The 21,460-nt window shown below is 42.6% G+C and overlaps 1 protein-coding gene across 1 annotated transcript in view; it reads right to left on the bottom strand.

The window, feature by feature from the left end:
* SNRPB2 (small nuclear ribonucleoprotein polypeptide B2) overlaps nucleotides 1–21,460 on the bottom strand; it is a 32,300-nt gene that overhangs the window by 5,765 nt on the left and 5,075 nt on the right. The window contains exons 2-6 of the mRNA XM_078649583.1: nucleotides 16,996–17,083; nucleotides 13,635–13,807; nucleotides 4,432–4,560; nucleotides 3,436–3,492; nucleotides 2,980–3,068 (exon numbers count right to left, since the gene is read on the bottom strand). Coding sequence (XP_078505709.1) covers nucleotides 2,980–3,068; nucleotides 3,436–3,492; nucleotides 4,432–4,560; nucleotides 13,635–13,807; nucleotides 16,996–17,059 — 512 coding nt within the window. The 5' untranslated portion in view covers nucleotides 17,060–17,083. The remainder of the gene's footprint in view (nucleotides 1–2,979; nucleotides 3,069–3,435; nucleotides 3,493–4,431; nucleotides 4,561–13,634; nucleotides 13,808–16,995; nucleotides 17,084–21,460) is intronic.

Genomic DNA, 21,460 nt, shown 5'->3' with positions numbered 1-21,460 from the left:
TGCTCTTGACACTCTGAAGCTCCACTCTGCATTCTGAAGCTCCACTCTGAAGCTCCACTCTGAAGCTCCACTCTGCACTCTGAAGCTCCACTCTGAAGCTCCACTCTGCACTCTGAAGCTCCACTCTGCACTCTGAAGCTCCACTCTGCACTCTGAAGCTCCACTCTGCACTCTGAAGCTCCACTCTGAAGCTCCACTCTGAAGCTCCACTCTGAAGCTCCACTCTGAAGCTCCACTCTGAAGCTCCACTCTGAAGCTCCACTCTGAAGCTCCACTCTGAAGCTCCACTCTGAAGCTCCACTCTGCACTCTGAAGCTCCACTCTGCACTCTGAAGCTCCACTCTGAAGCTCCACTCTGCACTCTGAAGCTCCACTCTGAAGCTCCACTCTGCACTCTGAAGCTCCACTCTGCACTCTGAAGCTCCACTCTGAAGCTCCACTCTGCACTCTGAAGCTCCACTCTGAAGCTCCACTCTGCACTCTGAAGCTCCACTCTGAAGCTCCACTCTGCACTCTGAAGCTCCACTCTGAAGCTCCACTCTGCACTCTGAAGCTCCACTCTGAAGCTCCACTCTGCACTCTGAAGCTCCACTCTGAAGCTCCACTCTGCACTCTGAAGCTCCACTCTGAAGCTCCACTCTGCACTCTGAAGCTCCACTCTGAAGCTCCACTCTGCACTCTGAAGCTCCACTCTGAAGCTCCACTCTGCACTCTGCAGCTCCACTCTGCAGCTCCACTCTGCAGCTCCACTCTGCAGCTCCACTCTGCAGCTCCACTCTGCAGCTCCACTCTGAAGCTCCACTCTGAAGCTCCACTCTGAAGCTCCACTCTGAAGCTCCACTCTGAAGCTCCACTCTGAAGCTCCACTCTGAAGCTCCACTCTGAAGCTCCACTCTGAAGCTCCACTCGGAAGCTCCACTCGGAAGCTCCACTCGGAAGCTCCACTCGGAAGCTCCACTCTGAAGCTCCACTCTGAAGCTCCACTCTGAAGCTCCACTCTGAAGCTCCACTCTGAAGCTCCACTCTGAAGCTCCACTCTGAAGCTCCACTCGGAAGCTCCACTCGGAAGCTCCACTCTGAAGCTCCACTCTGAAGCTCCACTCTGAAGCTCCACTCTGAAGCTCCACTCTGAAGCTCCACTCTGAAGCTCCACTCTGAAGCTCCACTCGGAAGCTCCACTCGGAAGCTCCACTCGGAAGCTCCACTCGGAAGGGGCAAAGATCGGAGCATCACGGAACTAAAACAAATATAAACAAGGCAGTGAGTGCAGCACCGCCTTAGCAGTGGGATAGCAGCCTTGATAACATCGGAGCAGCCCCTGCGCCCGGCCTCAAAACAATAAAGGCAACTCTAGAATGCAGATTTACCTGTATCCCGCAAGTGATGTACGCAGATGGGAAAGAAACAAATAGCAACCTTGGAGAGCTGGCGGGGCAGGCAAACACAGCATCGGGAGACGCAATATAAATAAAATAACAGCTAGTATCAAATTATACAAAAGCCCAACGTAACGAATTGCTCAAAAAAGTCAAACATCATGTGTACATGAAGACGCAATATAAATAAAAAAAAAAAAAACAGCCACCAACAGATTAAAGAAAAGCCCCTCCATAGCGGATCGGTAAATAAACTCCAAACGCATCTGTTTATGCAGCATCACACAACCCACATGCCCGTAATATTAAACAAAAAAGTCCAGAGGCAATAATTATCAAGAAATAAAGATTATTTCAAAGTTACCTTGGCGGGGCTTGCTGGGCTTGCTTGTGTGCTTCCCAGAGAGACAGGAGATTGGGAAACGCGCGCGCGCGGCCGGCGCCGATCGCTTTCCAGAGCGTGCGCGTGACATCTCCTGTCTCCTGGGAAGCATAGCCGATGACTATAGTATCGCGCCTGCGCGATGCGCATATGGCTTCGCCATATGCATCGCAGGCGCGAGACCTAAAAAAGCAACAATGTTTGCTGTAATGATTTAGACCTCATGCCTCCACTCAGCATATCAATATGTAAGCTGAACACCCAAAAAGTTTGAACCTTTTCAAAGCTTTAAACTGTGACCCACACAGTATTATTTCACGTTCCCCTTATGCGTGTAGCATTATTTCCTAGTCAAGCTTCTGATCTCACATTCTGTTGTCGTATTGGTAAGCAACATGTACATCAACTAGTAAAACTAACAGCTGTTCAACAACCATGCTTCTAAACAAAAAGAATCCCCAACACTTTACGCATCGTCAGGATTTCACTCCACTTTAGAATGTATGAATTTTTCAGTTGTTCAAATGGGTACAATTAAACGGCATAAGGCAGGGGTTTTTAACCTGTGGTTCTAGGGTGCGCGGGGCCTGCGACTGCTTAACAAGTTGAATAATATTGATTTAAAAAGTGAATTTAAATAAAGGAACAAAGCATTCAGTAAATTTGAAACTGGAGGATTAGCAGTGCATGTGCATCAAACAGACAACAGTACGGACAATAAGTGGCCTCAATTGAATTTAGAAACGCTCCAACCTTCCCATGAAAATTAAAAATCAGATTCTTTGTATTTGTGTATTATATAAAAAAAAATTAATCATTTGTGTATTTGTTTGATGAATGCCAATTTCTGTTTTTTATGTGTATTATTTTGTGGTTCAGTCACTGAAAATGCTTAGGCCGATGTTTCAGTTTCCAGTAATATCAAAACTATAATATTACATTTTTATTGCGCAAATAGTTAAAAAACCATTGCAGTTGGATACACAATAGAAATGTTTTTCCAGTATCGAATCATTGGGTGTCCCTGGACGCCAATAATGATTCAGTGGGGCTCACCGACAGAAATAATTAGGTGGGGGTCCACATGCGTCAAAAGTTAGAGAAGAACCACTAGTATATGTTATTAAACCAGGTTAGAAGGTAAGTCTACCTCACATTTAAAATAGGCATGCAATTCACACAGCTTGGAGCTAGCTATAAAAGATAGATACATTTACTTACTGGTTAAACAGCATAGACAGCATCATCTCATTGGTCTCTTCCGGCAAATTGTTAAGGAAAAGGATGTAGTTTGGCGGATTGTCTGGCACCTGCAATAAAACCAAAGCAAATATTATTACTCCTCATTCAATAATATTTTTCTCCCTCTAGACCTCTTAAGGAAATCCCTTTCAAACGGTTCTAAATATATGAAAATAATACTTTCATGGGGTCTCCTCGTGTTCAGTGCAGCAAATCACGTCTAAATGCAAAGCAACATTAACCTGAAAGTATTCATTTTGGGCCAGATGTATCAAAGTGTTTTGCCCATTCTGTTGTCTATGGGAAAATGTATTCATACACATGGCCCTTTAAGTATTCTCTGCCTAGAACAAGTTATATATACATATCCCACAAAAGAGAAAATTAGAAAGGTTGGGCTTTGGGTTTTTTTGCACTTAGGTTAATAAACATCACCTGCAGACTCGGAGATGCAGTCAGGAAAATGCTGCTGGATGTATCCATTGGTGTACCCTAGAAAATAAAATCACATTGTTGAAATGCAGGCTACACACAAAACAAATCTACACAACAAATGCATCAGGGTAGGTCAAATGAGGTCACCCAATTTTCAATGTGCTGCAGTTATCTGCTAGTTTCTTAAAGCTAAACATGAAACTAGTAACTCAAATTAGCATCATTATTATCAGGAGTTGAAAATCCAACTTAAATTATATTAAATAACGCAAGTTAGCTATTCGTATTTAAACGTGGTTTTAAGACCCTTGACATTACAACACTGCTATTAGACTGTGCCTAAAGTAGGTAGAGTAGGAAACCACAACTGGCATTGCATTCAGGTGCCTTCTGAAAGCAATACCTCGTAGAAGGCAACAGGACAAATATCCCTCGTCTAAAAAAATTTACAGCAGAATCAACACAAACCATGGTGGTCGTTTGTGGGACGGTGACTGAAGGCTTTCACTCCACAACGCCACACTGCAAGGTATAGGCTCCCTGTATGACCATTCACAGGAGGGGTTTATGGGCCTGCTATCCAACCCAACCAGGCACTATCTTACAGATGCGATGCTGGCAGTGCCCAAGATTATTCCTCGTTCAAGGAACACAGCAACTTTTCAAAATAAATCTATATGGTCAGATCACAGACTGCCCGGAGAAGGCTTTTCACATCGTTCCTGCTTAAATAGCTTTAAAAAACAAACAAATTAAGCTTCTACAATTTGAGGATAATACACTGGGTTATTGTTTCAGTATAAACTCTGTTATAGGGCTCAAATCTCAGTTAATTAAATGGGTATCAGGATAAGCGTGCTTTGCCAAAAGTCACTTTCTTGGCTAGAACTTTCATTCCCAAATTGGGTAACAATCCAGTGAGTGTTAAAGCACTACAACACATGCTAGACAGAAGGGCAGGCAGACCATACTAGAACATGTTTTTAACACACTTACCAGAGAAGGCTTTTTATTTGCCTGTTCCTGGGCCTTGGCCTTCTTTTTATCTTTCTTTTTATCCTTGTCCACAAAGGTACCACGCATTTTGGCAAGGGCGTCGGAGTCTGTTTTTGCATACTGAATGCGCTGTTAAAAAACAAGTAGGGAGGTTATGTGGTTTCCTATACCTTTTGTGGCTGCTTAATTTTAAAAGGATTATTCAGTTTTTGCAAGCTTACAAGTTAACAACATACACGTTATTACAACTTCTTTGTATAAAAACTAAATAAAGTGCCCTAAAAACTAGTCTATCCAATTAAAGTTAAAATGATGACACATGGATGCATTAACTCCAAATTGTAATTTCAAGGTAAAACATAGCATGTTAAATAAAAAGAATCGAGACCCAGTTTTAGCTCGACCGACAATAATAAGTCGGCCAAACTTTATAGGAATTGGATTGATTTTCATGATTCCTGGGGCTAAATTCCAAACATTGCACATAAGATCCTGATCGCTCAAGGGACTCCCATCCTGTCTGACCCAATGCGACCGTAACTACCAACCAGAGCACTTCGCTCTGCCGATCTAAATCTGACTGCAACTCCTCGGTTCTACAGGAAATGTGCAAGTGGCCGCTCTTTTCAAGTTTTAGCGCCGGCCCTCTGGGACAGTTTCGCTCTCGGGCTAAGAAATATCCAGAATTTGCTGCTCTTTTTGGGGTGGTATGTTGGTCTGTTGGTCAGCGCTGTGAAGTCCCTTTGCTGGGCCAGCTACACGCTTTTTAAATTTCATTAACAATGACTGATCTTCATGAATTTTTAGTCTTTGGGATTCATCAAGAACTGGTATCGGTCAGATATTTTTCCAAATAGAATTTTCCCATCAAAGAGGGCAGGGTCTGATGGCATTGATGGGCTACCCAATGCTGATGGCAGTGGACAGAGCTTGTAGCACTTGCAACATCACAAGGTGTGGACTGGTAATAGGGATCTCAGATTATTTCTGAACCCATCCACTTCTTTATTATTGCTGAATCCTGACAGCCTGCAATTATTAATGGGTTTAGTTTTGCAAAAATGACATCAGATAGACGTTTTTCCTTTGTGGTCTAAGGGGTGTATAATATTAGGGGTGGGTGAAATTCACAGAGTATATCACTCAACGGAATTCCGCAGTTACATGAAAACTCAGTGACATTCCACGGAGTTCCACAAGAGGGCAGAATCAGCAAGTGATGCTGATTTTAGCACTGTTAGCTTGTTTTGCGCTGTAAAATCAGCATATAGAGCACCATGTGGTGCGCCAGAGATCCAGCTTTCTCACCGCAAACTATCGTCAACGTTGAGAAAATCTCAAAGGGTGCCGGAAAAATCGAGGCAGGGGACGTCGATTCTAATGCGTCAAATTACCATTGGAAAGCCGCGAGCGAGAAAAAAACATATTTGACAGAGTTGCCAGAACTGTGCGTTATGAGCCTAACGCAGAGTGGGTACAAATCTGCGAGCCCTGCGGGCGGAGGGAATTTATTACCCACCACTAGTGTATATCCCATACAGTGCCCTCCTTGGGAACAAGTAGTCAAATAACAGATTGTGAAAACTAAAAAAGAAATGTCTAAAAACCTGGAGGTACCCAAATCCACCTGAAGAAACTCAAGGAAGGTAGCAGCAATTGAGGCCGACAGATTTGAGAGTTTGAAACTACTAAATTGAGGGAATGTGTTGGACTGAAAGTGGTGCTAGCATTACTGAGAAGACTGAAAGACTTTACTTTTCCTTTGCGCATGACAGGTCAGACAAAACGTGCATTTACTAGTGTGAAGCCATACAACATACTTAACAAAAGGTACAGGAGATATGGCCTCATTTAGAAACCAGTAATTGCAAGACCACCAAAATGTTGACAGACTTACCCTTTCTCTCAATGGTAGGATATAAACCAATTTAGAGTTAGGCTTTTGTTAGCCTTAGGACTCTGCACTTACCACTGCTATCCAGTGCTAACATACATGCACTCACTCCATAAAACATGGCAACATTGACCTACACCCAACTGGCACATTGAACCCTGTGGATGCAGGCGAAATATTCCCAGAGTGCGGGAAAATTTCACGAGTGCGCAATACGGACGGCTCCCGGTCGTCCGACGCACACGCCACCCGTAACGGCCGGTGGCCGTCCGACACATCCAAAGGTTTAATTTACTTGTAAGTCTCTAGGAAAGAGTTTCTACCTGAACCCAGGGCCTGTAAATTAAGTGTACTAGTAGGCCAGCAGCACTTATTGTACCAAACACTTAAGTAACCTTTTAAACATGTCTCAGGCCTGCCATTACAGCCGGTGTGTAGAGTTTCAAACTACCATTTTGACCTGGAAAAATAATCCTTTTGCAGGCCTAAACCTTAATTTTTTAATAAGTGCGAGTAACCTCTATGGTAGGCCCTAAACAGCCCTTAGAAAGAGGGTGCAACATATTTAAAAAGATGGACATATACTTTTACATGTCCTAGCAGTGGAAAACTCTTACATTTGTTTTTTACTACTGCAAGGCCTGCCTCTCTCATGGAATACCATAAAGGTTACTTTATTACATTTAATAAGTGATAACTTTCAATTGGGAGAAAATTGGGATGGTGAGTTTGCGGTCTAAAGAATTGTAATTTAAAACCCTCTTTAATGGTAGAGTCAGATTTTAAATCAATTCTGAAAATGCCACTTTTAGGAAGTTGTCATTTTCTAGTCCCAACCATTTGGTGCCTGCAGCCTGTATCCTGGGACAGATGATTAGTTGTAGCTGGGAGTTGGTCTTTCTGTATTACTCCCAGAAAGTAAGGTACATAGAGGTAGGTGTTGGCAGGATGGGCTATCTCTGGCTTGATCGAGCGGTGGAGCTGTCACCTACCACACTTGCACATCCCAAAGGCTTTGCCTCGGCACACTCGCTATGGGTTTCACACTAGTCTTCTGTGCCCCCAGACAAGACAGGGCAGAGGGGCAAGAAATTCCTAACACCTCTGGTGGTGGTATCCTCCAGAACCTTCCACTACTTCAAAGCTGGCACCAAATCTAAATTGACACTCTCAAACCTAACTCTTTAGGACCACTAGAATGACACCACGGGCTACTGGGTTGGACTCCATATCAGAGCCTCATCGACAAAAACAAGGCTCCAACCTCTTTGAACCCTGCACTTTGGCTCTGAATTTTGTGACTCTTGCCCAAAGGGAAACCACCCCAGTCCTTAGGAAGTGGGCCAGAGGGTGGTCTGGCACCCAAGGTGTGATCTGTTGAGCAAAACCAATGCAGCGCATCTCATCTCCACATTGGAACAGCCACTGTGCAACATATCCCCGAAGCAGCCCTTCGGAACCGCAGCTGCACGAAGCATCCTCGACGTGGGATCTCGCAATTCTCCGCAACCAGGATTTGAGGTACTTTGTTCATAGGGCCTAACCTGGACCCTGTATTCGACCCACATACCATTGCGGTCTTCTCAACTTGTGACTTTGTCTTGGTCTGGTGCAACCAGATAACCTGCTGGTGCTTTGTGTTTTTAAGCCCCATTTTAACTAAAACCTTTTAAAGTGTGTAACTCCAGTTCTACTAATTGGATTTTTCTTGTTTTGGTCTTAATTTATTACATTTTCCTCTGTTTTTCTAAATTGGTGTTGCATTTTTCTGTGATGTGTTTTCACTTAATTCCTGCTTGAAGTGCTGCATAAAAACGTTACACACTGCCTCCAAGTTAAGCGGGACTGCTTTTGTACCAAGCTACCAGAGGGGTAAGCACAGGTTAATTTGGGGTTTACTTGTGACAAATCTGACAACGATATTCGGAGTTACTGGAGTAGGATTTCACCCCCTCAACCAGTAGCCCAAGTTCCCACAACGTGTAATTCTAGTTCTTAACCATGGGTTTTACCTCAGAATACATGAAAGGCAAGATTTCTCTGTCCATGTGAGAGATCCAAATTTTAAGACATTTTCATGTTTTCCAAACCAATCAAATAGGAAACATGCCAAATAACACAATTTAATGTTTTGTCACCCAATTAGCCAAAATATTAAATCAGAAGTACATATGGCTGAAAAACACCTCTTGCAATAGGGCAAACCACATAAAATAAAAACAGAAAAAGGTGTCCCATTGTAAAAAAATAAATACACAATAAAATTCAACCAGACCCCCTTCAAGAACCTTAGAAGACTGCACAATCTCATAATTTCTTGTAGGGTGTCAGTTAAGTAGTTTGTTTTTGTGAGCATTGGAAAGATGCATATGTACTGTAACCTGTTCAACATCCATGGCCCTCCAACAGAAGGAAGGTGGGTGGAACTTTGATCACTTCAAGGGGGAATGTCCAACTTAAGGAACCTTTCCCTTATTCACTACGTAAGTCCCTCTGATAGTCAAAAAAGGTAAGGCAATGTAGCTAACTAACACAACCTTGAAAATGCGATCAGGGCCACAGAACTGAACCTTGAGGCAAATAAGTTATGAGGAGAAGCCTGACCCACAAATGTATCCATCCTAGAACCAGAGTCCAGCCAATATTTAAAGTATAGACTGACCTCTAAGTGGCCACCTTACATAGGTCAATAGGGGCATTTCTCATATGATCCACAGTAGCAGCCTCTCCTCTTTCTAGTAACCAGTAAAAATGCAAGAAAGGATCAACCAGACTATGGTGTGCTTACAGGAGGCAAGTGTTATGATGGCAACACCACAATGACAGTGCCTTGACCTTAGAGATCTCTGTGGACTTGTCCAAATAATTTCATAATGCCCTTTTAACATCATGATTATTTAACAACTTCTGATAGTCTGATTTGTGTGGCAATTTCAAGCAAATTGTCATTAAACACTCACTAATGACTAGTTTTTATTGACACTTTAATGATGACAACAAGTATGGTTCATAGGTACCTGAAATCGTGAAGCTCACTTTCCCTTCAGGCCTATATAACCACCGCTAGGAAAAGCGATCTCCGATGAATCAGCCTTGTGTGTTGGCTCAAAGGGAGGTCCAATCAATCTGGAGAAACCGCATTCTATTCCCAGGGAGAAGGAGAAGGAGGACTTCTAACTGGGGGAAACAAATGATTTCCTGGAAGGTTTTAACAAGTCATCACTAGGATAGTGACAAAAGATACCCAAGAAAGCAACTTACAATAAGCAGCAGCGGCAGGAAAGGGTACGCTTAAAGAAGAAAATTGCAAGCCAGACTTGGGCATGTTCTTGGATGCATTTGCTTGTTAAAACACCATAAGCATAGCCTCTTTAATTTGAAGGCAAATTAACACATTGTAGATTGGCACATTGCCCAGACCCTCCAGCTTATCGCGATTTTGCGATTTGCAAACGAAATCGGCCGATCCGTGCAAATGCCGCGATATTTACACAAACGCCCACGAAATCCGCCGTTTCCGTCCGTGAGCCGCCAATCAATGGAAAGGAGGAGGGTCAGCATCCAGCAGTAGGCGAGGGGCGACGAGAGGAGAGGAACAACCAGCAGGAGAGCGGAGAGCAGGAAGGAGACCAGGGGGAGAGAGAAGCGGCAGCGGACACGAGGAGAGCGGGAAGCAAGAAGGAGACCAGACACGATGACTCTTCTCCAGCCTCCAGCCCAGGAACACGGAAGCGGGAGCGGCACCCCGCCGGCAAGCAGGAGACAGCCGGCGAACAGCGAACAAGTACGTCCTTCACGCCGTACTTAATAAAAGTATTTTTTGCTTTTGTGGGGGCCCGCCGCACGTGGCGGGCCCCGGGGGGCCAAAAATCATTTTCTTTACTTTCCGGTGGGGGCCCGCCGCACACGGGGCACGCGGCGGGCCCCGGGGGGCCAAAAATCATTTTCTTTACTTTCCGGTGGGGGCCCGCCGCACACGGGGCACGCAGCGGGCCCCGGGGGGGGACCAAATTCATGTTTTTAACTTTGTTGTGGGGGCCTGCTGCACACAGGGGCACGCAGCGTGCCCCTGGGGGGCCCAAATCCATGTTTAACTTTGTTGCACTGTACTGATCGATCCGGGCATTATTGTTTTTACATTATAACCAGCAGCACAATACTGGTCTAGATTTGGAGTGCTCAGAAGAACTGAACGTACATGGCCAAGATTAACATGCCTTTTAACCAAAACAAATGGGCTGAATTGTAAATAAACAAAATGTACATAGCTCCATGTTGGCAAAAAACTTAAACAGTAAGATATCTGTATTTGTTGCCGAAAAAAACCCAAAATAAAATGCCGCTAAATGCCGCTAAATTTTCATTTTTGTGCCGCTAAATTTTCATTTTTGTGCCGCTAAATTTGCCAATCCATGCCGCTATATCCTGGGGGGTCTGATTGCCTTTCTCAGAATGGTCATGCAGTTATCAGCAACTTAAAGCGTCCATAATGTAGGAGCTCAGGAGCTGAGCAGCAGATAGGACCTCAACGGAAGTCTTGTCTGTGGCAGAATGGGTATCTGAAGGTCCTTTGCCAGCACTGGCAAGGATAGTTTGGGACATTGAGTATCATATTCTGATTGCAAAGCCTGAACTTGTTGATCACCCTCAGAAGAAGAGGGAGCAGGTGAAAGGCATGCAGAATTACTCTCCATATCCAAAGTGCATTCCTCAGGGACCGGGGTTCTTAAAACATGGAAGCGTAACCTGGGTATTTTGTGTTTTTGTCTGTAGCAACAGGTTACTTCTGGGTGCTGTAGCAAGGAAGATGCCTGCAAACAGTTCATTTAGAATCCACAGGTGTTACTAAAAAAAAACAATTACCATCCAGTGCTAGATCACCTGAGGCTCATGGGAGAGCACGCTCAGCTTTGTACCCTATTCCTTGTTCAAACATTTATCAGATGAGGTTGTCGGCCTGAAACAGAAGAGGGCTCAGCTTGATCACCAGCAAGAAAGATATCACAGCTCTCAGCTCAAACACGACGAGGTGGTATGCATTCTCCTTTGAAGACTGCATCTCAGAGTGGTGAGACTGCCTATATGTGTACTTAATCCATCGAAATAGGCACACGTCGCCACAGCTTGTTGAGGAATAACAGGCCAGAGTGGTACTCCAGACAGAAGATGCTCTCTTGCACCACAAGTTCAAGAACTGGAGACCATGAAACAACCGCTGTACGTTACTAACCCAGCTCCGTGACCTCTGGCGCTACTGTTCCTCCGAAAATCATACTGCAGAGGTCTCCAGTGTAACCTCGCTCCTAGACTCGGAAGATACATTAGGTCATGGATCTAAAAAGAGAAAATACTAGACAAACAGGATGACACGGCACGGTTTGAAGATTTAGGAATTTCTAGCAAATGGAAAGGAATCGCTTAAGAAAAAGACACGTTTCCTTTTTGCTGGTCTGAGACGGGCCCCTAAGCATGGAATTATGTTTGTAGGAACTAATATAAAAATACAGATATTCAGGTGATGACTTAACTTGAAAAGTAGAACTTGAGGGCCTGAAGGTGCTTGGGACAAGTAGAAGCTTTGCTTAACCAGTTGCCAATATATGGAGAAACACTCTTACTGCCGAAGTAAGATGGTGTTACTGACAACTTTTGACAAAGCACTGGGAGCAAACCTCAGTCCAAAAGAAAGAACTTTATATTGATATTTGTGCATATGGAACCTTAGAAAAAAAGCGCACATCCAACTGCCTTGCTGAATATGTGGAAAAGTGTAATGAAGAGCCAGCATGCTGAAATATTCTACCATCTCCTATTTGTTTGCCTTTTTCAAATCCAAAATGAGACGAACGTCTTACTTGGGACCCTCTTTCTCGAGTGAACTCCTTTGTACGGCTGATTCACTAGTTCTATCATGCCTTTCAGCAGGAGTATTGAGATTTCCTGAACTAACAGTCCAACCAGCGGAATTAAAACCTTGTGCTTATGGTGTAAGGCTGCACCGGTCCGGAGATCAAAATCTGCCTCAGGCAAGTACTAGGACATCATTTCACAAAAATGGTGGGAAGCCAACATAAACAATGACAACATACGGATTAAATGGATGTCCCAACATGGTTGACACAGGAAACCCATTACTATTGTGCTGAGTTATTTGTTCATTTAGAACATAAAGAGTGATGCTGTCTCAAATTATTAAGAGCACTCTCTGAAGATCTGGGAACAGAAACCCATTGCACCCGATATTGTGTTTGTAATGTGTCAGCAGGGATGTGGAATTCCTATAGCCCGACGCCCAGGACAAATTGTTTGGGGTCATGGGCAACAAGTTTTCATGTGTATTTTGTCCTTGGGACAAGTAGGCCCAACCCCCTGCAGCACAAATCCTTTGGCTACCAGTTTGCAGTCCCACTTTATGGATCAGGGAAGGGCACTGTCTGTAGTTAAAGTAATATTTTTGTCCATATGTTAATGCTGTTCAAACTTGTATTTATGGTTCATTCATTGAAAGCCTTTATTATTTGGGTGAGCGCTCCAAGTAAATGTTGTAAGCTCTGACTGCACTACTGACAGTGTTTCCAGTATAAAAATGTGTACACACGTTTTCAAAGTTTAGCAATGTGAGGCTATGTATATGCTCCCAGAATGCTTTCTGATATGATGCAAATATTTGCAGAAGCTTGAAAGCAACATTGATAATTCTTTGCTTTCAAAACAAAATGTTCATAAAAAATGAAAGCAGGAAAAAAAACATTTTGGTAAACTACTGTAAAATTTCAGATACCATTTCTTGCAGCATCATTTAGTAACATATGTTGATGCATGCTAGTATTTCCGAAAAATATTCATAGTGGAAAATCAGTGTAAACAGTTTTAATAAGATTATGGGAAACACAAATAAACAAGCATTGGCAAAGCCAGTAGTCTGAAATTGGTGGTCAGCTTTTTAGTTTTGTCAATTTGTGACTTGTTTTGGCATGTTTTTTTACGGTAAAACCTTATTGCTATGGGAGCTGCTGGGCCCTCACCATTATAACAAACATTGGCAAAATCTAAAGTTATTTTTGGTCACAAAAAGCACACATTGGATTTTGTTACAGGACAAGTAGATTTAAGAAGCAACCTGCCCCATGGACAAGTAGATATTTTATTAAATTCCACACCCCTGGTCATATTTTCTAACAAAAGCAATAAATATGTATGTAGAAATCTTCATCGGGTGGTGAGCTATGATTTTTGTCTGAACAAATTCAAACTTCAACATTTTCACTTGTAGAAAACAAAGGTTAACTATTATTAAGGGAATGCTTACCATTGGTTTACTATAAAAGGGAAATCCTTGCAACTGCCTTAAAGCACCTGTGGCCGAGCTCAGCTCTTTATATACAACAAAAGCCTGTCCTCTCATCTTCATTGTCTTTAAAGCCACAATGTCGACCACATGACCAAACTGGGAGAAAAGTGCATACAACGACCTCTTCAATTCTGTGGAAATAATACAACATATTATAGCATCCTGGCATTCTTATGTGAAGTAAGAATGCAAAGTAGTCTAAAACATATTGTGGTCATTCAATCAAAACAAGCCAGACAAATTAGCCAAACCTAACAGCTGCCTATTAATATAGGGCAATAAGCTGTCATGGACACCATGAGTCAATAGGACAATTCTTCTAAAAGATGCATAAATTGTAAAGTCAAACAGTACATTTACAAAGCTTATGCTTTGCTTTACAATACCACATTGCTATATATGGCCGTTGCGGTTATACTTTCCTGGGACTACATAATAACAATCAATTACAGTGGGCGTGATTAGGGTACCAGCATATCAGGACCAGTCCTCTCATGCACCTCATGGTTAATGGAAAGGAATGGTGACCCTTCAAATCGTGTGTCTCTTTTACAGAGACTACGCTAGCTTTCCACTTACTGACCTTGAGGGAATATGCAGAGTCAGTGGAGCGATCTAAATCGGGGGTTATAAGCGCAAAATGACTTCCAACTATTCTACTGTTATTCCTGACTTGCGTCCAGAACACTTTTCTATAGAAGAGTGAAGTTACCTATGAAACAGCTGTGGGCGATACGGTCAGCCCTATGCACAGAAAACAGCAACACGTATGGGCTACCAGAAAAGAACACATTATGCTGTGAACGGATTAGTTGGAACAATCACTCTGATCATTAGCTAGGCTCTTCACAGAAGAACAATATATGTATTCAATAGTACTTCCTACTGCAGATTGGCAGTTCCATGGCGCTGAAAATAACTGGTGTCAGTATGGAAAAGAAGCAAAGTGGGGAATGAGCAAGACTAGTCTTACTGGATTGCAACTTCAGGACAAACTGGGTGCATAGAATTAGTTTATAGTTAATCGTGGCATGTTTGGAAAGGAAACGAGATTTCATGTGTTACAAAGGACAGTTGTGTGAAAGGCCAACCAAAGCTAGATATTGCTACTTTCAAATTAATTGGGCTGGAGTGTTCTACATGGACTTTGCAAAAAGCTCTACTCGGAAGAAATGAAATAAACAGTCACTACTGTATCACTTCATACAGCCCCACGATGTAAATACGCTCACACCCTTCACTGTCTTTTTCTCTCCAGAAGTGAGCCAAGAGGCCTCGTAAGACTTTCCACAAAACAGAAAAGCATTTGAATAAAATGAAAGAAAGTAGTGAGGGCTACCCTTGGAGCTTGGCTACTTTGAAAAGGCTCTGGGAGGCAAGAAAAGGTGTTAGTTTAAGACTTCTAAAAATTAACACTGGCAATGCTAATAGGTCTGGTTTTATGTTGTACAGTAATGTGAAGCATTACAAGTAAATAGCATGGGATTGGATGTAAATTTGTGTGGAAGTAAAGAACTGAAGAAATAATTCTGGTGTGCCTTAAAAGGTCAGTTGACAGTTGGACTGTCAAACCAGACCTAAACATCCATGTAGGTTCATGACTGGCCTCCTCTAATCTGTGCTGCTGCCAGAAACAAACTTAATAAATTATCAAGATACACAAGACACTTTAATAGCATTACAGCAGCGCTATGTGTGTGTGTCTCTGAAAGTTCAAATTCAGACAGCTGGATAAATAAACAAAAAGATTACAGCTGTGTGGGGGGCAAGCACTTTTGTTGTGGAAGCACACAAAAACGTCTGCCCAACCAAAACACGTACTACTGGTTCCCAACATGTGGTCAGAGCCTAAGCCCCTCTCTAGTGATGATCACATAATTGACTGGTGACCGCTGCACCGTCAAACCAGACCACAATAATGACATGGCTTCGGCCAGAGGAAGAGCAAGACTATCAGATATTAGATGTTTCCAATAAAGATAACTATGTCTTTACAACAGTTCTTGCCCTTTAATTTGAAACATTTTCAATAACCATCATAAGATCTATAACCCTGGGCCTAATAAAATCTTACCTAGACTATTGGGAGCACTCAATAGAAGGAATTAACCTCTCATTAGTCAAGGAACTGAAAATATTTTTTTCAAAATATCCACAACCAGACTAATCATGAATGCCTTTCACAAGAATCAAAATGAACGATATCCACAAGAAACATCAGAGGATTTTAGTCAAATAGTTTTGTACATTCAAGATCTTGGTGCTGACATCCAAAGCTTTGAACTAGAGACTGTCAGACCGTTCTGCTCCTGCAACCGGAATTTAAACACCTTAAAATCATTCTCCTAGGTAGGCCCGAGTTCGGAAGTGTCTAATTCTAGAAGTACAGGAAACATCTGAAATCAGAGCCTTACAACAACTGCACCACATTCCTTTATTAGCGAAGCCTTCTTATATAGAGCACTGAGGCTTCAAATTGTCTACCTGCATCCTATACATACCAAACAATAAACAGAAGCACGGGTTCGGTGGCTGCAAATGAAAGTGTACAGTAACGATCAAACTTAAGCTATCAACGAAATTACATTATGACCAAAACCACATACAACTTATCTAGGTATCTTATTACGAAAAACGGGTTGCCAAGTTTACAAAAAGGCACTACATGCATTTACAGGGAAGCAGAAGAAGTGGAATCTAAAGTAGTTATGGGTACAGTATTCATTCAGCTAAATCGTGTTCAGGTATGTATGCAGAGCTAAGCAAGGAGCATGCCCTCCTGCAGCCTGTGGGTATTTAATCTGTGAAATCACAATCACTTCAAATGTCAGTGCTCTCCATGTAAGACTTTTATCAAGTACTACATTTGGCGAATGATTGCTTGGTGTGCTCAAATTGTTGCCTGGTGTAGCAAACCTTAGAACAACTCAGCAAAGAAGAAAATGTGTAACTCTTCTATTGTGGAGCATCTTAACGCCAACAGGCCAGATACTAGAAACTAGTCCTAGACAGAAGGATCTCTAGAATTTTCCGTCACAACGAGCATTCCTCCAGGCAGCCACAAGCTAGTCCAAATGAACTTTTTTTCTCACAATAATGCACACATCGAGACGTACAGCTCTTATCTGATACACTTTACAATTCTACTCCCTTCAAACCAATACAGATGTAAATCAGAACCTTGCACATAGCACAACAGGCACCCCCTCCCCATTCACAAACTGAACCCCCACCTCATTGTTACACTACAAGGCACACACATAAGCCCTACATCCTTAGTTCATAATTAGATACCAAATGACCCTGACCAAAAACACACCTTCTTTCTTGATCTTATCATTGATGTTATTGATGTACACTGTATGGTTCGGCCGGATATCCATGGTGTAATTCGCTCCTTTACCAGTCTGAAATAGAGGAACAAATGTTAGTAAGCATTGACAGTGGCAGGCAAAACGTCTTTAATGATTGGGAAATGTTAGTGCTTCACGATAAGACTCAAGCTTTCGAGGCAGTTATGTCAAAATGATCGACAAAACAACCTCATTCATTTCTTTGTGAATTACCATCTGAGGATCCTATGTGCATGGAGTCAAAATATGACAAGCATTTGGAGCACAAGCAATTTTGATGAGGCGGTAAAAAGACCTTTACTATTCATTTCATAACATTTCAAAATAGTCTAAGTAGAAAAGGTTCCGTTTGCCCGTCGTTGACCAATCTCCATCTTCAATGCATTAGAGGGTAGTAATGTCAAAATAGTCTACAAAAAATTGTTCCCCAAACTCTACTTAGCAAGAGGGCTTAGCTCTGCCACAGAGTTGCAGCTGAATCCACCCAGTCTGTATCCTCACAACACAAGGCTCAGCTCCCCCACTAGTACCCAACTTTGCATATGGATGATCCAACAACTATGATGCAGAAGGCCATTCCCAGGATGTCAAACATTAATCTGAAAGCATGAGACCAAGAACTGACGTCTGCTCCACATACCGCCTAGTCGGTGGAAGCACCAAACTTCAAATGCCATAACCCAACAAGAAATTATGCGCCCTCCTTCCCCCAACTACTAATTAAATTAGTATAGATGATATCTTCCCATGTCTCCAGTCACTATGGACAACCACTATGCAACATGACCACTCTGCAAAATCTCTGCGGGTTAGGCGACACACTAGGGAGATCAAAGCTGTCCCATGGAACCACGCTGACATGATCCCAACACCGGAGGTGGAGAGGAGCAATGGTATTTTCATCTGAGCTCCTCAGAGGCACTGCCTTTTTGCTGGTACCCAAAGGAACGGAGCATACAGAACTAAGCTAGTCGTAAGGTGCTGTGGAGTTGTCCACGAGTAGTGACACAAAATGCCTGGGACCAGTACAGATAGGCGCTGTTAAGATGGCTTCTTGTCAACCAACTGTGCCCATTTTCTTACCAGATACCTTCTTTGTCTCAGGTGTGATCAGCACGTAATATCGAAAGATTAAAAAACTCAGCTCTTCACTAAGCGAGGACCTCTAGGTGTAGAGAGGGACATCACCCATCACTGTAATCTCATTCTAATTCAGTCCCCAATAGGGCACCTAGGGAGGCTCTGCAATGGTAGAAGTTATTTCCCACAAACTACCTCCAACATCTGTCAGTGGTTTGTGTCTTCTATCATTATGATGATCAGGCTTTCCATTCCCACTGGGTAACTGGGAGTGGTTCTTAAACAGACCCGTCCCTTTTCCAAATATTAGGGTACCTCCCTTATATTGTTGCAATCTTAGACAGAACATTCTGCTTGTGAGTAATTGTTCTGCGTTGCTGTTCCCCGACTACCTGAGCTGCTGCCTTGAGAAGATGATATGGCCCCATCTTTTCAGAAGCTACTATACTACTTACAAATGGTCCTATGAAGAGCGTACTGAATGTCCCGCCTATGTGGTCGTCAAACCCAGCCAGACAACTTTTCTTATCAGAGGTCTAATGTGGTGGCAAGCAGACCTCCTCTAAAAGGCCTGAGGTTACTCTGGTCATGATAATGAGAGAGATCTCAGCTACACGCAACAAGATAGGCTCATTCAATACCATGATAGCGGAGATGTCCACAGAGATTAAATCCATGAGAGAAGATTTTGCATCCCTGCAAAAATATTTGGATGCCACAAACTAGAAACTTGATGTGGAGAACAAAAGCATAGTTAATCGGATTCGGTAAATAACTAGGGTACCTTAGTCCAAAACAGCTTGAGACATGATAGAGTTCCTGAAGGATTATACAACTCAACTGCTGGATCTAGATTTCCAGAATCCAATTCATTTTCAGCGGGTATGCAGACTAAGATCGAGACCACCAGAAGCCTGACTGGCCAAGGTGCTTATTGCGCCACTAACATGTACGCCATTCTGCAAGCTATCAAAAAGAAAGAGAGTCCCTTCCTCTGTGGCGGAAGCCCATCCACATTACCCCAGACAATTCACACAATACTGCTGTAAAGAGAAAAACGTTCCTAACAATTAGACCCAGGCTCCGTCAAGGAACCATCACATTTGACCTGCTGGTATGATTGTAAACACTGAAGAAATCAGTATTCACTCAATCTGAGAACCTGATGATCTGGCCATTTTTCTCCGTTTTATGGACTGTACCAAGGTTGATGCACCACTATTTACTGTGATGAGGATATCATAGAGAATGCAGCTGGGATAGAATTGAGATAGCCTACACTCCCCCACTTGTCGATCCCACCGCAGGGTCATCACCACAGTCAATCTGCTAGGGAAGACTTGAACAAAGTGGTTGAGTCTCTTGACAGCCCAGGGACTAATCCCACTCAGCACTGAACGATCAGGCTCCCGAATGGGAGAATGTTCAACTACTAGGCTGAGCTTTCCAGCATCCTTCCAAACTTGCCTTGGTTTTCTTATGGGCCCTGTGTGATTACTAATGTGATGGATGCTATGTGTGGTGGATGTTTCCCTGTGCTGAATGTTCAGTGGGTTGAAGATGTGATATACCAATTCCTTCCTTCTACTCCACTATCTCCTTGTGCAATTCGAGGCCCTTCTGCTCCTATTCCATAAACAAATCAGATGAGTCTTGACCGCTACAATATCTAGTGAGAAACACTACTCACCTTTCATCCAGAGAGTTGATTTTCACACTAATTAGGTATGCAGTATTGTTGGTTTCACCTTCCTATAGTTTTCCTCTAGGTACCCCTCCGGGTGTATTCATGTCATTTCCAGATATGTCCTACGGCCCTTTAACAAGTTGGTCTGGGAGTTCTGCCCACAGTATGAAGTTTGGCAGTTCGTTATTAATACTCTAAGATTTTCCTTCACTGATCCAGTATGTACGCATTTCCTTTTACACTGAACATCCTTGGTCTTTTCCCTAGCCCTTATACACATCACCAGGGTTGCTCAGCCAATAATCCGCTGCAGCTAGTCACTAACCGGGGTTCTTCTCATCACCCTTTTTCTCCACCTGCACGGATTGACATTAATCCTCCCATTGCGGGCATAGTGAACATTTACTGGATCATATTGAGATCCAGCAACCGTCCCACGTGTGGAATCTTGTTGAATGTCAATAGCAAACCAAACAATGTTAAGAGAAAAAAAAGTTTTGCATTATCTTAATGAAGAAAGAAGAAAATAGCGTTGCTGCAGAAAACCCACCTCCTGACAAAGTAGGCATAGAAGCTTAAGCAAGATTGGGTAGGCAGGGTGATCAGTGGGTGTCGAACACGTTCAGAAGAGACAGGTCTGGTGGTGTGCTCAAATTTTTTTTTAGAAGTATGGACTGGCAATACTAATTCATAACTCTCCTACATACAATCTTCGCAATAAAAGTAAATGTTTTAAGCTCAGCCTGCACTACTGACAGTGGTTCCAGTATTAGTGTACACACATTTTTAAAGTTTAGTAATATGAGGCTCTGTATAATGCACCCAGAATGCTCTCAGATTATATGCAAATATTTGCAGAAGCTTGAAAGAAAGAGTGAGGATTCTTTGCTTTCAAAATAAAACGTTCACAAAAAAATGCATGTAAGAAAAGAAAATATTTAGCTAAACTACTGTAAGATTTTAGGTACCGTATCTTTGCAACATCATTTAGTAACATGTTGATGTAAGTTAGTATTTCCTAAAAATATTCAGAATGGAATATCAGTGTAACCAGTTTAAATACGGAAAACAAAAATAAACATGCATTGGCAAGGCTAGTGGGTCTGAAATTGGTGGTCAGCCTTTTGGTTTTGTCAAGGCGTGACTTGTTTAGGCATGGTTTTTGTAAAACCTAAACAGTGTGGGAGCTGCTGGGTCCTCACCATTCTAACAAGCATTGGCAAAAGCAAAACAAAAAAAATGTTGGTCTCAGCACACATTGCCACAGCGGTTCTGGGCACTGAACAAAACTACTTTGTGTGCCAATATGCTCCTTCTAAAAAGAGCAAAATATTGTCACTTACAGGGACGCCAGCTGATAGACAGATGAAGAGAGACAGAATAAAAAACAAAACGTCATGGTTAACGCCAGGCCTAATTAGAGGCCCAATTATTAAAGAAAGTCTCAAATGTGCATCCATGGTATATATCCTTGCATTAAGTGCATATGTACAGTTTCCATGAATTCACAAGAATTTACAGAAGTAGGTCAAGAAATAGTACTCCCAGAAAATATTTGTGAACTGCATTTTAGCACGAGCAAATATGCAGGTGTAGATTTCCTTATGTGAAAATCTGAATGTTTTCAAGTTCACTTTTCCTCCAACCACTTTTTCCCCCAACTC

This window comes from Lissotriton helveticus, chromosome 6 (genome assembly GCF_964261635.1).
Source record: "Lissotriton helveticus chromosome 6, aLisHel1.1, whole genome shotgun sequence".
NCBI classification, from domain to species: domain Eukaryota; kingdom Metazoa; phylum Chordata; class Amphibia; order Caudata; family Salamandridae; genus Lissotriton; species Lissotriton helveticus.
This window is presented reverse-complemented; position numbering and strand designations above follow the sequence as displayed.